This window comes from Myotis brandtii, unplaced genomic scaffold (genome assembly GCF_000412655.1).
Source record: "Myotis brandtii unplaced genomic scaffold, ASM41265v1 scaffold1327, whole genome shotgun sequence".
Lineage (NCBI taxonomy): Eukaryota > Metazoa > Chordata > Mammalia > Chiroptera > Vespertilionidae > Myotis > Myotis brandtii.
This window is the reverse complement of record NW_005354705.1, coordinates 370,794-384,081: the sequence shown is the minus strand read 5'-3', so window position 1 is coordinate 384,081 and position 13,288 is coordinate 370,794. Positions and strand designations below refer to the sequence as shown.

Sequence of the window (13,288 nt, the reverse complement as noted above, 5' to 3'; positions counted from 1 at the left end):
GCTGCGCCAAGCCCGCTGTGCCAGCGACAAAGATGGCGGCAGGACGCGCTGACGTCAGACAGCCTCGCCGGCGACGTCATCCCGGCGCGCGGGAGGCCCGAGGCAGCCATCTCGTCGCCTCGGAGATGCAAAGATTTTTTATTTTTTTTTTATTTTACTTTTTTTCTATTTTCTTGGTCGGGAAGAGACCTGCCACCGGCGTCTCAAATGGTGTTCAGAGTCTATCCGAAGGGATGTACTAAGCAAGCTGACATTCTCGGGATTTGTTTCCTCGCGCACAGTTCTCTAAAAAATAACACACTGAAATGCTCTGTTCCTTTCCTAAAGAAAAACCAAGTCGGCTAACTTCCCGGCCAGGTGAGGAGCGCGGACAGGGGTGATGCAGCCCAGGCCTGCATGGGCCTGGCTGGCACTAGAGGGGAGTGGTGCAGAGGGAAAGGGTGAGATGGCAGCAGGTCTGGGTTGAAATCGCCGCCCTGAATGTCACTGGGAAAGTTGCCTCAGTTCTCCTCCATCTTAGTTTCCTTGTCTGCGAAATGACGTCTCAAATGATTTACACCCTCTCGTGGTTTTATGGAGCTTAACTGGGATAGAGTACATTCTGCACCTAGCATGTAATAGGCTTGCTTACACAAAAGTGAAGTTCTTTTTGTTAACCACAAATTAGACATCTCTGTATCTTACCCTCGATTTTGCTGTGAACCTAAAACAACTGCTCTAAAATAAAACCTTTTTAAAAAATATGGAGAGCCCTGACCGGTTTGGCTCAGTGGATAAAGCGTCGGCCTGCAGACTGAAGGGTCCGGGGTTCGATTCCGGTCAAGGGCATGTACCTTGGTTGCGGGCACATCCCCAGTAGGAGGTGTGCAGGAGGCAGCTGATCAATGTTTCTCTCTCATCGATGTTTCTAACTCTCTATCCCTTTCCCTTCCTCTCTGTAAAAAATCAATAAAATACATTTTTTTAAAAAATCAATTGTATTAAAATAAAATAAAATAAAAACCTTCAAAAAAAAAGAATGAGTAATCAGAGGCAGAAGGAAAAGCAGACAGTTATGTTTCAGGATGCTTTTATAATTTCATGAAAGTAGGAAGTATATCAATCTGTTCACTCTTCCATTTCGGAGGCCTAGCCCCCGTCCCCAGAATTTGTTGAATGAATGAGTGAGTGGTCAATAATATCAATTGCTATTGACTCCTTCCCTGGCCCTTAGTGCCTGCATGGATGGTTTGGCCCCTGCCTACCTCTCTAATATCATTTTATGCCTCTGTCACTCCTCATTCTCCATATTCCCCTTTTGCTCGCTATTGTGACACTAAAATATGCCAAGTTCTTTCCCACCGTAGGGCCTCCATAAATACTCCTCCTCCTGCCTAATATTCTTCCTCCCCAACTCCTCACATGGCTGGCTCATAATTTGGTCTCAGTTTAAGTGCAATCTCCTCAGAAAGGCACTCCCTGATTACCCAGGGTCCTCTCCTATCCCATCCCTCTTATTCAATTTATAAATTATATATTAGTTTATTTTCCTCCCCAACTAGACTGTAAACTCCATTATAGTGTAGATATTATGTATGTTTTGTTGTTGTTTTTTAATCCTCACCTGAGGATATTTTTCCATTGATTTTTTTTAGAGAGAGTGGAAGAGGGAAAGAGAGAGAAATATTAATGTGAAACACATCGATTGGTTGCCTCCTGCATGTTGTTCGCTTGAGGAGAGCTTGTATATAACAGCTACCATCAATCAAGCACCTAACCTGTACCAGGTACTTTATAGATACATTATGTCTAGTCTTTAAGCTCCATAAGGTAAAAATCTTAATCAATGTGACTTTTTAGCAGGCATTTTGGTAAAGAGCACCTTTTAGAAGTATAATTAAGGTTAACTTGCAAGATATTTCTTTCTATTCAAATAACCAAAGCCAAACCTTGTTTCTGAGGGTTCTCATTATGCAAAGCAGTTATCTATCGATATACCCTAAGGTCCTCTGGGCAGTGAATAATGCCTTCTATATTCTACCTATTTAGGCCAGCGGTCAGGGAGGAGTTCTGGAGAGAGAAGACAGGTCGAACTGAACTTTTATCCAAATTCAATAAACCTGCATTAGCAATGCAAATGAGGCAAAGTTGCATAACAGCACTTTGCAAACCGTAAGGTAAATTACACCAACTTTGGTACACAATGAAAAGTGCCTTTTCTGTCACGCTTCCCCAGTTCCTGCTGGTGGAACTTATCAGGATTCCTTCGACTTAGCACTCTATTCTTATAGCTAATAGGGCACACCCTCCCGTGTACATAGATAGGAAGCGTTTTTATCTAGGGTAGAAAGTAACTAAGAGTTTATTCTAGAATACAACCAAACGTAGACGACTATGGTAAACTACCAGCTTGGACGAAATGTAATAACAAAACTCCCAAATTTTGAGGTTTCACGGGAACCGTTCTCATCCTAATCATCTTTCTTTACCAAATCTTCTCCAAACGGCGCATAATATAAATTCACCATCACACCTGCTGCACCCGCACTGAGAGCCTTTCCACCTCCGCATTCCCTTCATCCCTCCGCTCCTAGCTCCACCGCCCGCGGGACCAAGTTCCCGCGGCGTCAGAGATGGGCGCCCCAAACATCTTGTCAAAAACACCTCTGCAGAGACTCAGAGCTCTGGTTTCCTACCGAGACAGCCCGCGAACCCAACTACCTAAAGCGAGCAAAAATTTCTCTCTGAGGGAATCGCCCAGCGCCCTTTCATTCCCGCGGGGGCGGAAGCGGAAGTGCTCGTGGGTCATAGAGTTTTCTAGTTCCGGTTTCGGGGCCGCGCTAGAGCGCCTCTCCGCCGCCGCAGTTGCCCACCGCCGGGGGCTTCTAATTCCGGGTGCGGCTCCTGTCCTAAAGCGGAGACCTCCCGTCTGGGGCGGGGCCTCGGGTGCCGGCCCGCACGAGCACCTCTGATTTCTCAGGACAGGCCGGCTTTTGAGCCCTCGCGATTGGAAGCCCCCGATCCGCAGCTTCCACGGTTGCAGCTCGAGAGGACCGACCTCCTGGCCCCTGCCTCTCCCCCATGGCCACGCTCTGCCCTGTGAGGTGCAGCGTTTGCAAGTAACCCCTTCCCCACACGGCACTTCCACCCACGTCCTGCCTTAACTTCCTTCTTCCTTGAGACCCGTCCCCTCTGCCTCCAGAAGTGGTCTTTTCTCCCCCAATTCCGGTAAAAATTGAGAATTAGGAGTTTCGGGTATCCTGCAGAAAGATTACCTTTAAGACTGAGCACCCACTGGGTACCCCAAACAAGTTCATGCTGACTGGAGGCAAAGTGAAACCCAGTGCACGCAGGAAACTATGGCCGAGCACGGGGCTCACATCACAGCTGCTTCTGGGGTGGATGATCAGCCATCCATCTTTGAGGTGGTAGCACAGGACAGTTTAATGACAGCAGTGAGACCTGCTCTTCAGCATGTGGTCAAGGTAAGGTATTAATTCTTGAAATGGTTTTAGGGACGACTGGGTAAACACCAAACCAATAATTTGAGTTTATCTTGGAGCCTAGGTTTGAAATGACCAATTAGCACACAATCCATATCCTATTATTCATATAATTTAACGGTTATTGAGCCCCTGTTATGTGTAGAGCCCTGTAATGAATGCCCAGCACTGCAGGAAGGATAGGGTAAGCCCCAAAAGTAGTGATCTGTTTAATCTCAAAGTGTAGAATTTAGAGGGTGTGGGGATGAGGGGAATGCAAATATAAGGCATAGTAGCTGTGCAATGGAATGCATTTCATTTATTAATATCTACTTCGCTTTAGGTTCTTGCAGAATCAAACCCTGCCCACTATGGCTTCTTTTGGAGGTGGTTTGATGAAATCTTTACCCTGCTGGATCTTCTGCTCCAGCAGCATTATCTGTCTAAAACCAGTGCCTCATTTTCTGAAAACTTTTATGGCTTAAAGCGGATTGCCACGGGGGACACACACAAGCTTCAGAGACTGGCCAGTGCTGGTCTCCCAAAGAAGCAGCTCTGGAAGTCCATTATGTTCCTGGTTCTTCTTCCCTATCTGAAAGTGAAGCTGGAGAAGCTGGTTTCTAGCCTGAGAGAAGAGGATGAATATTCTATCCATCCCCCTTCTTCCCGCTGGAAACAATTTTACAGAGCCTTCCTGGCAGCCTACCCATTTGTTAACATGGCCTGGGAAGGCTGGTTTCTTGTACAACAACTTCGATACATCCTAGGAAAAGCTCAGCATCACTCACCACTACTTAGTCTGGCGGGAGTTCGGCTGGGTCGACTTACAGTTCAGGATATACAAGCCTTGGAGCACAAAGCAGCTGAAGCCAGCATGATGCAGCAACCAGCCAGGAGGTAAGGCCTTAACATTTCCCCCAAATCTTTGATGAACAGTTTCTAAAATCTCACTTTAATTTTATGAAATCACCTCCTTCAGTCCACATTGAGTTATTTCATAAAATCATAGAAAAATTCTGTGTTCATAAAACAAGGATTGCCATCCTGGTAAGCAACCTCATCAAAACTACTACACTTGCTATGGCCAGGCCCTGAGCTAGGTGTTTGTTTTATATACATTATCCCAATCCCCATCACAACTCATGCATTAGCCCCATTTAACAGCTGAGGAAACTAAGCCCTAGCAGCTAAGTACCTTGTCAAGGCCACACAGCGAGAAGGTGGCAGAGCTGAGATTCAAGGCAGATCAACACAATTCTCGACTGCTCTTAACCACGGTGCTATTCTGCTTGTAGTTAGTGTTCATGTTCTCCTACAAGTTTTATTTTTTCTCCTACAAGTTTAAATATATATTCCTCAATGCTGCTAAGTTAATTTTTTTTAAGTGAGTTGTTTCTTTTTCTGGATATACTATCTTCCACACATACACAAAAAGGTCTATGTAATCAATGTCTCACTAATTTCTTCTCAACACACAACAAAACCCTCGTCTTTAAAAACAAAGCTTTGCTCCTAGGCTTCTAAAATACTGTTAGAAAGAGGGAATCATTTAGAATACAACCTTAAGGAGACAGTGCCAGTCTGACAACTGTTCATTCCCCAAAAGAATTGGTGATTCTGATGAAAAGTGTGAGAACTACATTTATATTAGTCACTCTGCAGTTGTACCTAAATAAACAGTTTCTCCTTTTGCCTTCTTGTTCTATTTTCCAACAGTATTAGTGAGAAGATCAAGTCAACTCTGAAAAAAGCTGTGGGGGGTGTTGCCTTATCCCTCTCTACTGGCCTGTCTGTCGGTGTATTCTTCCTGCAATTCCTTGAGTGGTGGTACTCATCTGAAAATCAAGAAACCATCAAATCACTGACTGCCCTGCCTACTCCACCACCACCTGTACACCTAGACTACAATTCTGATTCTCCCCTGTTACCCAAAATGAAGACTGTGTGCCCACTGTGTCGTAAAACCCGGGTGAATGATACTGTTCTTGCCACCTCTGGCTATGTGTTTTGCTATCGCTGTGTGTTCAGTTATGTGAGGACTCACCAGGCTTGTCCCATCACAGGTTATCCAACAGAAGTACAACATCTAATTAAACTGTACTCCCCTGACAACTGAAAGGGATTAGCATCTTACCTCGCAGGAAAATCATTGCCCAGAAGGCCACAGGGCTGGTTTTCAGCATGGTACACGGCGTTATTTGATACTTCTTTGCCTCTATTCATAATTATATGAATTTTAAAAAATTATATGGATTTCTTTAAAAGGATATACCCATGGGATTTAACCTTCTAACCTGCTCTCCAGGCCCCAATTTAAAGTTAACCAAGCTGATTAGAGTAAGAGAATTGAGGGTCAGTATAGAAGTGGATAAAAGAGGATAATCAGTACAGAAGCTTTTCCTTAAAGAACAAAGAGGTATAGAAGCTCTCAGGAAACACCCATGTTAGACCTCATAAAGTGGGTGGTGAAGGGGAAGCAGACCTTGTATTTAAAAAAGTTTTCCTTTGCCTATGAGGAAGAGGTTTTATCAGTTTACAATGTGAAAAGTGGGCTTACTCTTTTGAAAAACAATACCTCCTATATACTGTGACCCATTTGTTATGTAATGTCTGCTGTAATTTATCAACTTTTAAAGATTTCTTTATGAGTCTTGGGAAACTGGTTAAAGGAAAATTAAGGTGAAGTGTATATATAGATTTTGGTGAGAAAGCAAAACTAATAAGCAATGAAGAGATGAAGTAAGGCCTAGGTGGTGTGGCTCAGTGGTTAAGCATCAACACAAGCACCAAGAGGTCACCGGTTCAATTCCCAGTCAGGGCACATGCCTGGGTTGTAGGCTCAAGTCCCCAGTGAGGGGCATGCAGCAGGCAGCCAATCTCTCTTATCAATGTTTCTATCTCTCCCTCTGCCTTCCTCTCTCTCTAAAATCAATAAATATTAAAAAAAGATGAAGTAAAATACTCATCTATGTGTAAAGAAAGGCTCCTTTAATAAGCCCTTTCTCCTTGCAATTAAGAGTTTGCTAAACTGGCATGAATAATTCTGGCTATTACTAAAGTTTCTATGAAACGCTTAAATACATTTCAAGAATAAATGTTTTTTGGCAAAGAACTGTTCCATGTTGTCATGATTGTACAGAAACTGAAAGATTACTTGAGGTGTTTAAATTTTTCATTCAAACAACCTTTGACTTTTGGGGGTATTTTTGTATTAACATTTTGTGGGGTTTTTTGCTAATCCAATAATTGGGGGGAAAGTCCTCTACTCCAACAGCAAGAATTCAGCATTCAGCCTTGTTCGAAATGTCTTGTATTAGAAAGACTACAAAAACACTTTAAGTTGCCTATGTAGAAAAATTCATGCCTGGATTGGCAAATTGATGAAAAAATATGGGTTAAAAAAATCATAACTAGATGAGGAAGGATGAAAGCAATTTGTAGGTGCCGCTGCTGAGATAGGCCTTTCCCAGTATTTTAACTCATTTTAGCAATTCAAAGGACAAACATTCTCTAATAGCACTAAGGTGATAAAACTAAATTCTGAAATGGAACATCCTATGGATTTTAAAATATTAACACTTTTATGTGTCACTAGAGGCCCAATGCATGAAATTTGTGCAAGGGGCTCGACCCTGGCAGCGGAGGTGGCTTGCTCGGCTTCATCCGGAAGGTCTTCATCCGGAAGGTCTTCATCCGGAAGGTCGTCTGAAAGGCCATCAGGTCTAATTAGCATATTACGCTTTTATTATTATAGATAAAAAGAGTATATGGGATAGTTGCAAGAATTCTTGTTAAATAGCAAGGTTTTACCAAAGCAAGTATCAATTTAAAAAACATTTTTAATATAATAAGTCAATAAGAGAACTGAACCAGATTCAGGATTGAAATAACGTAGTACTCCATGAAGTTATCAAAGCCAGATTTTTCACCTCAACCTAAGAAGGAAAACAAAGTATCAGTAAAATTCAAACAGATACCAAAGAAACACTCATATACATAATAAAATCAGTATCCAAATAGGCTAGAACATACCAATGTGGGAAAACCATAACCAGACTCAGCTCAGAGAGAAGATTAAGTGATCACACCCTGGTCAGAGCCAACACTGAAGCAATGGCAATACCAGGTCAGACTATACTTCACTCATCATCGCATCACTGCATTTCACCGCCTTGTTTTATCTAAGAGTATTTTCACTCGCTGTTTTCACTTCTAAAAAAACTTAGGTTTACCCATGAAAAAAATAAAGCCTTCTTTTTAGATAAGTTTAAATTGCAACCATTTTATCTTCCACTATGCTTTGGTTTAAGTAACTCTACTGTACAAAAATGCAAATTTGAACAAGTTTTGTTTGGGGGAGCTTTTTTGTTTTTGAAATACAGGTGAGTGGGTAAGCACTTACAGTTTTAAAAAAACACAACTTTTTTTTTAATGAGCTCAAACACAATGCAAGATAAAATTTCAGATGCCTGCAAAGGGATTTAGAGATAAGTTCTTAAGCAAAAGCTTTACAAAAGATTTTTATACTAAATTCTCTTATAAAGTAAACTCCAATTCATTTAAAATATATTTTGATTTACAATCATGCTGCACATAAAGATAAAAACTAGTCATGAATTTGTTATACCAGGATCTATCTATCTTAAGAGTCCAAGACCCAGAAAGGCTATGATTTGCCTAAGGTCCTTAGCAAATTAACATCAGCTGGAAAGAGAACTGAGGTCTGATGACCAGATTTATATTTTTCGTTACAATCATGCTGCACATAAAGATAAAAACTAGTCATAAATTTGTTATACCAGGATCTTCTAAAGAGTCCAAGACCCAGAGAGGCTACGATTTGCCTAAGGTCCATAGCAAATTAACATCAGCTGGAAGGAGAACTGAGGTCTGATTACCAGATTTATATTCTTTCACTATCAGCTAAATATAAGGTTTAATTTCATTTTCCTCCAGGGCATGAGCAAGATAAAGGAAAAAAAGGGAAAGCCTGGATAATTCACGACCTGAACAATTTCTGAATGAAAAGGCTGATTGCATTTCATTTATTCTAAATGGCACCTGGTGATACACAATCATTGACGTGGAAAAGTACTAGGATCACCCTTTTTGTGTCACCCTTTCCAGCCTTTCAGCATGGTATTGACAGTATCTAACAATTCTGGAGACACCACATGCTTCAGCCATCTATAAGTATCAATAGGTTGATTTTCCATAAAACTGACAATCGGTCTGTGTTTGCCATTTAGCAACTAAACTCCATAAAGAGAGGGAAACTAAAGTGTCTGTTTTACAGGGGTTATGCTTGAGCCTTTATCTCATCATCCTCTACACAAAGATACTTTCCTAATTTTCTTCCTTAGTACACTGCGCCATCTGGAATGCTTCCCCGCCCCTTTCAACGTGGAGAGCGCCTAATTACAGTTTTAAAACCTTACTCAATTGTCACCTTCTCTCTGTTAAGTGGTCCCTAACTCCTCAGTCATCCATCCCCTCCTCTGAATCCCACAGCACTTTTCCCCACCACAACACGCATCAAACGCCATTTATTCACGATCCCCACCTCCCCCATCACAGGGTTCCTAAAGAACCAGGACTGAGTCTTACTGGCCTTTGCATCCATTGCACTCAGAATGGTGCATAGGAGGCGGCTCAATAAATGAGCGTTTAACCCAGTCAATGCACGACCCTCCCTACTAAATCCTAAACACCTAGATTGTAAAGGCATCAGCCGACTTACCTCCAACGCGTCACGTAGGTAAGGACCACATCGCAAGCATCTCTAAACCCGCCCCCCCCTTCTGCCTCATGGCGCTCTGCACGGCGCCCTGCGCAGGACAACCAGTGCTTACACACAGGGGACCGTCAAAAATAACGGTGCAAACCCCACCAACTCCAAGGAAGACAGAGAAGCCGTCCTTGCGGGGAAAGGCGAGTAAGGCCGGAGCCAGGGCTCACACCAGACCCAGGCAGGAGTCCTAAGCCCCATTTGGAAAATCCTAGAACTCCTACGCCCTAGACTCCCAGGAGGCTGGCCCAGCCGGCGAAGGCTCACGGAGCCGACTGCTGGGCTCCCAGCCCTCCCTCCATGACCACAGCTCCCACTTCCCACCGGCCTCTGCCTCCAGGCCCCGCCAGCATCCCACCACCCACTGCGGCCTCTGCCAGATAACCAATCCCGCGGCGGCCAGCGGGTCACGTGCAAGAAGCAACCAATCGGAGGGCGAGGCGAACGTCAGGGGTGGAGCGAGCCGGAGGGCGGAACCCCCTTTTCCGTCACTTGGTTTCACGGCGCCCTGCGCAGGACAACCAAGGCTTACACACAGGGGACCGTCAAAAATAACGGTGCAAACCCCACCAACTCCAAGGAAGACAGAGAAGCCGTCCTTGCGGGGAAAGGCGAGTAAGGCCGGAGCCAGGAGTCCAAAGCCCCATTTGGAAAATCATAGAACTCCTACGCCCTAGACTCCCAGGAGGCTTGCCCAGCCGGCGAAGGCTTACGGTGCCGACTGCTGGCCTCCCAGCCCTCCCTCCATGACCACAGCTCCCACTTCCCACCGGCCTCTGCCTCCAGGCCCCGCCAGCATCCCACCACCCACTGCGGCCTCTGCCAGATAACCAATCCCGCGGCGGCCAGCGGGTCACGTGCAAGAAGCAACCAATCGGAGGGCGAGGCGAACGTCAGGGGTGGAGCGAGCCGGAGGGCGGAACCCCCTTTTCCGTCACTTGGTTTCCAGGCGGCTCCATTTTCAGAGTTGGGGCAGGCGCTTTACACCAGACTCGGAGCAGTTCTCGCCCGCCCTCGGACCTCAGGACGACGGTTATCCCGGTGGTTTCGTCGGAGGCAGTTGTGCCCTGGGTTTCCGTTTCTGGGAAGAACTATTGATGGAGCGATTCAACGTTGTTTATTGCACTTGTCCTCCTGGCCGCGTGAGGGCTAGGGGTTGGGGTGGACTTAGATGAATGTGTCCCTCTCTGTCCAGAGGGACCTTCTTGGCTGGTCGGGCTCTTGGATGCTTCCTAAGTAAACAAGAGGTGCCGCAAGAAAAGTGCAGCTAAATATCAAAGAAGTGTGAAGGAGAGCAGGAAAGACTTCCCGGAAGAGATGGCATTAAATCTGGGATGGTGTTTGCTGGCTGTGTAGATTAGACTACTCTGGAGAATGATTTAAAGATTGAGGTCCCAAGAAGACAGGTGATCAGAGCTGTACTTTAGAAAATTCAGCATGCGACTGTGTTGTTCAATTAATTGAAGGAAGCTATTGAAAGGAATTGCAATGGTTCAGGTGAGAACTAATAAGAGCCTAAATTAGGGCTGTGGTAGTGGAAATGGAGAGGAAGCATGTGATAAGCAGCATGAGGATTGTGATGAGTGTTGGACAGGGGTGGGTAGAAGGACATGAAAAAATAAAAAGGAGGAATGGAGAAAAACGAAGGGTCTTCTGTACCAGACCTACCAAGGAACTCCATTGTACTTTAAAGATAGGAGGTTAGACAGTGAAGAGACTGTGCCTTGCCCTGGCCGGGTGGCTCAACTTATTGAAGCATGGTTCCATACACCAAAAGGCTGTAGGTTTGATTCCCAGTTGGGGCACGTATCTAGGTTGTGGGTTCGATCCCTGACCACCTATGGAAGGCAATTGAGCAGTATCTCTCTTTCTCTTCCTCTCTCCTTCTCCCCCTCTCTTCCTCTCTCTCTCTCTCAAAGCGATTAAAAAAAATGCTTAAAACCCAACATCTAGAAATCTTGTTTAAAAAAAGAGAGAAACTGTGCCTTTGCATGTGCTGTTTTCTCTGCATCTCCATCTCCCTTTTTTTTTAAATATTTTTATTGATTTCAGAGAGGAAGAGAGAGGGATAGAGAGATAGAAACATCAATGATGAGAGAGAATCACCGATCGGCTGCCTCCTGCATGCCCCTTACTGGGGATCAAGCCCGCAACCCGGGCATGTGCCCTTGGCCAGAATTGAACCCGGGACCCTTCAGTCCGCAGGCCGACGCTCTATCCATTGAGCCAAACCAGCTAGGGCTTGGTGCATTCTTATCTGCAGGTTCCAGTTCATATACCATCTCATTTATGAAGTCTTATTCTCGCAAGAATAGTTATTGTCACTCCTCAGAACACCCAGAGAAAACACTCTTCTTACATTTCTAGCTCTCCAGAGTGGCACTATAGTGTTGTGGTCATGCATATGGACTATATTTGTAAGCATCACACTCAGTGCCAGACCTAAGATTTCAACACCCTAGGTACTTAAATGAAAGTTAAGAGACCCAGAGTTAGGTAGTGTGGCTTGGTGGAACTGGCATTTTTGTTCTGGGTCCCTGTTCTCTACAGTCTTTGAATTATCTCTGTGAATGAATTTAGGAGGGAGGTTGGTATTTGTATTAGTTAGGGCTGTGCCATAACTATGCTGATAAATTGAAATTCTTAGTGAATAAATATATCTGAAATAAATTGGGACTCTATGGTAGTTCTTAGCCAATTGTGAACAGAATGGCCAGCTCACTTTCCCAAGACCTAGGAAAAGCACTGTGCAAGCTGATGATTTCAGATTATTTTGTAGCATGGACATTTGATGTGAGATCCTCCCTGGAGTGATAACCTGTAACTATTTATAGCCAGGGGTCCTGACTAAGGAACTTTGAAGAAGGAAGAGAAACTCTCTTTGCTCATCTTTCACATGTTTCCCTCCTGATTTGGTCCCTTATAGTCCATTGAAGAAGAATAAGGAAACCACATCTGGCTCCTGGTTCTCCTGTCCAAATAATGTTCTTCCTGTGGACCGGGAAGAAAAGGGAGAGATACTTAGGTCAAGGGCAGATGCCCAGGTTGCAGGCTTGATCCCCAGTGGGGGGCGTGCAGGAGGCAACCAGTCAATGATTCTCTTTCATCATTGATGTTTCTATCTCTCCCTCTCCCTTCCTCTCTGAAATAAAAAAATATATTAAAAAAATAATCCTATATAATAAAAGCCCAATGACCGAACAGTGGAATGACCAGAACGACCGGTCGACCAGTCACTATGACATGCACTGACCACCAAGGGACAGACATTCAATGCAGGAGGCTGATGAGCATTTGGCAGGCAGGCGAGTGCTTAGGGGCAATCAGGCAGGCAGGAGGCGAGCAGTTAGGAGTGATCAGGCAGGCAGGTGAATGGTTAGGGGCGATTAGGCAGGCAGGCAAGTGGTACAGGGTGATCAGGCAGGCAAGCAGAGTGGTTAGGGGAGATCAGGCAGGCAGACAGGCAGGCCAGTGGTTAGGAGTCAGCAGTCCTGGATTGCGAGAGGGATGTCCGAATTGTGAGAGGGTGCAGGCTGGGCTGAGGGACATCACCCCCCCACCCCCATCCCATGCACGAATTTCATGCACTTGGCCTCTAGTGTGTATATATATATTTATGTTGTGTTATTTGCATATTTTAATATATAATATATTTGTATATTTTGTCATTCAACAACTATTTACTGAGCCTTGCCAAGTAGTGTCAGGAGTTAGTAGACATCATTAAAAGCAATTATTTTGTTGCACAACAATTATTTGTAGAATTATCTGAAGAGCCCAGATCTCCTGATTTCTACTTCATTGTTTACTTAACTCTATGTCATACTGCCCCCCTTGGCAAATGAAGATGGTTGAAAAATTGAACTATTCACCCAGCTGGAGAAATGGGACTGGGACCTTGATTCTGAATTCATTACACAGCCTTCTCTGAAAAAAGACCAGGGCCTTACGAGCAGAAATGGACTTTGGAAATCATTAGTAATTGAAAGTTCCCTCCCAGCTTTTTCCTCCTTTCTCTGAAAATAGGACTGCTGAGAGA

General features: G+C 44.5%; 1 protein-coding gene and 1 long non-coding RNA gene across 2 annotated transcripts; one reads left to right on the top strand and one right to left on the bottom strand.

Annotated features, from left to right (window-relative positions):
* Positions 1 to 2,901: 2,901 nt before the first annotated feature.
* PEX12 (peroxisomal biogenesis factor 12) lies at positions 2,902 to 6,166 on the top strand. Its single transcript, XM_005860213.2, has 3 exons — positions 2,902 to 3,464; positions 3,805 to 4,358; positions 5,178 to 6,166. The coding sequence occupies exons 1-3, from the start codon at positions 3,339 to 3,341 to the stop codon at positions 5,575 to 5,577; spliced, it is 1,080 nt and encodes a 359-aa protein (XP_005860275.1). The 5' UTR covers positions 2,902 to 3,338; the 3' UTR covers positions 5,578 to 6,166.
* A 1,116-nt stretch (positions 6,167 to 7,282) lies between these two features.
* Positions 7,283 to 9,632, bottom strand: LOC106725054. The gene is made up of 2 exons (XR_001360922.1): positions 9,202 to 9,632; positions 7,283 to 7,396 (listed from the first exon to the last, which is right to left on the bottom strand). It is a non-coding gene; the product is annotated as an uncharacterized LOC106725054 (long non-coding RNA).
* Positions 9,633 to 13,288: the final 3,656 nt, after the last annotated feature.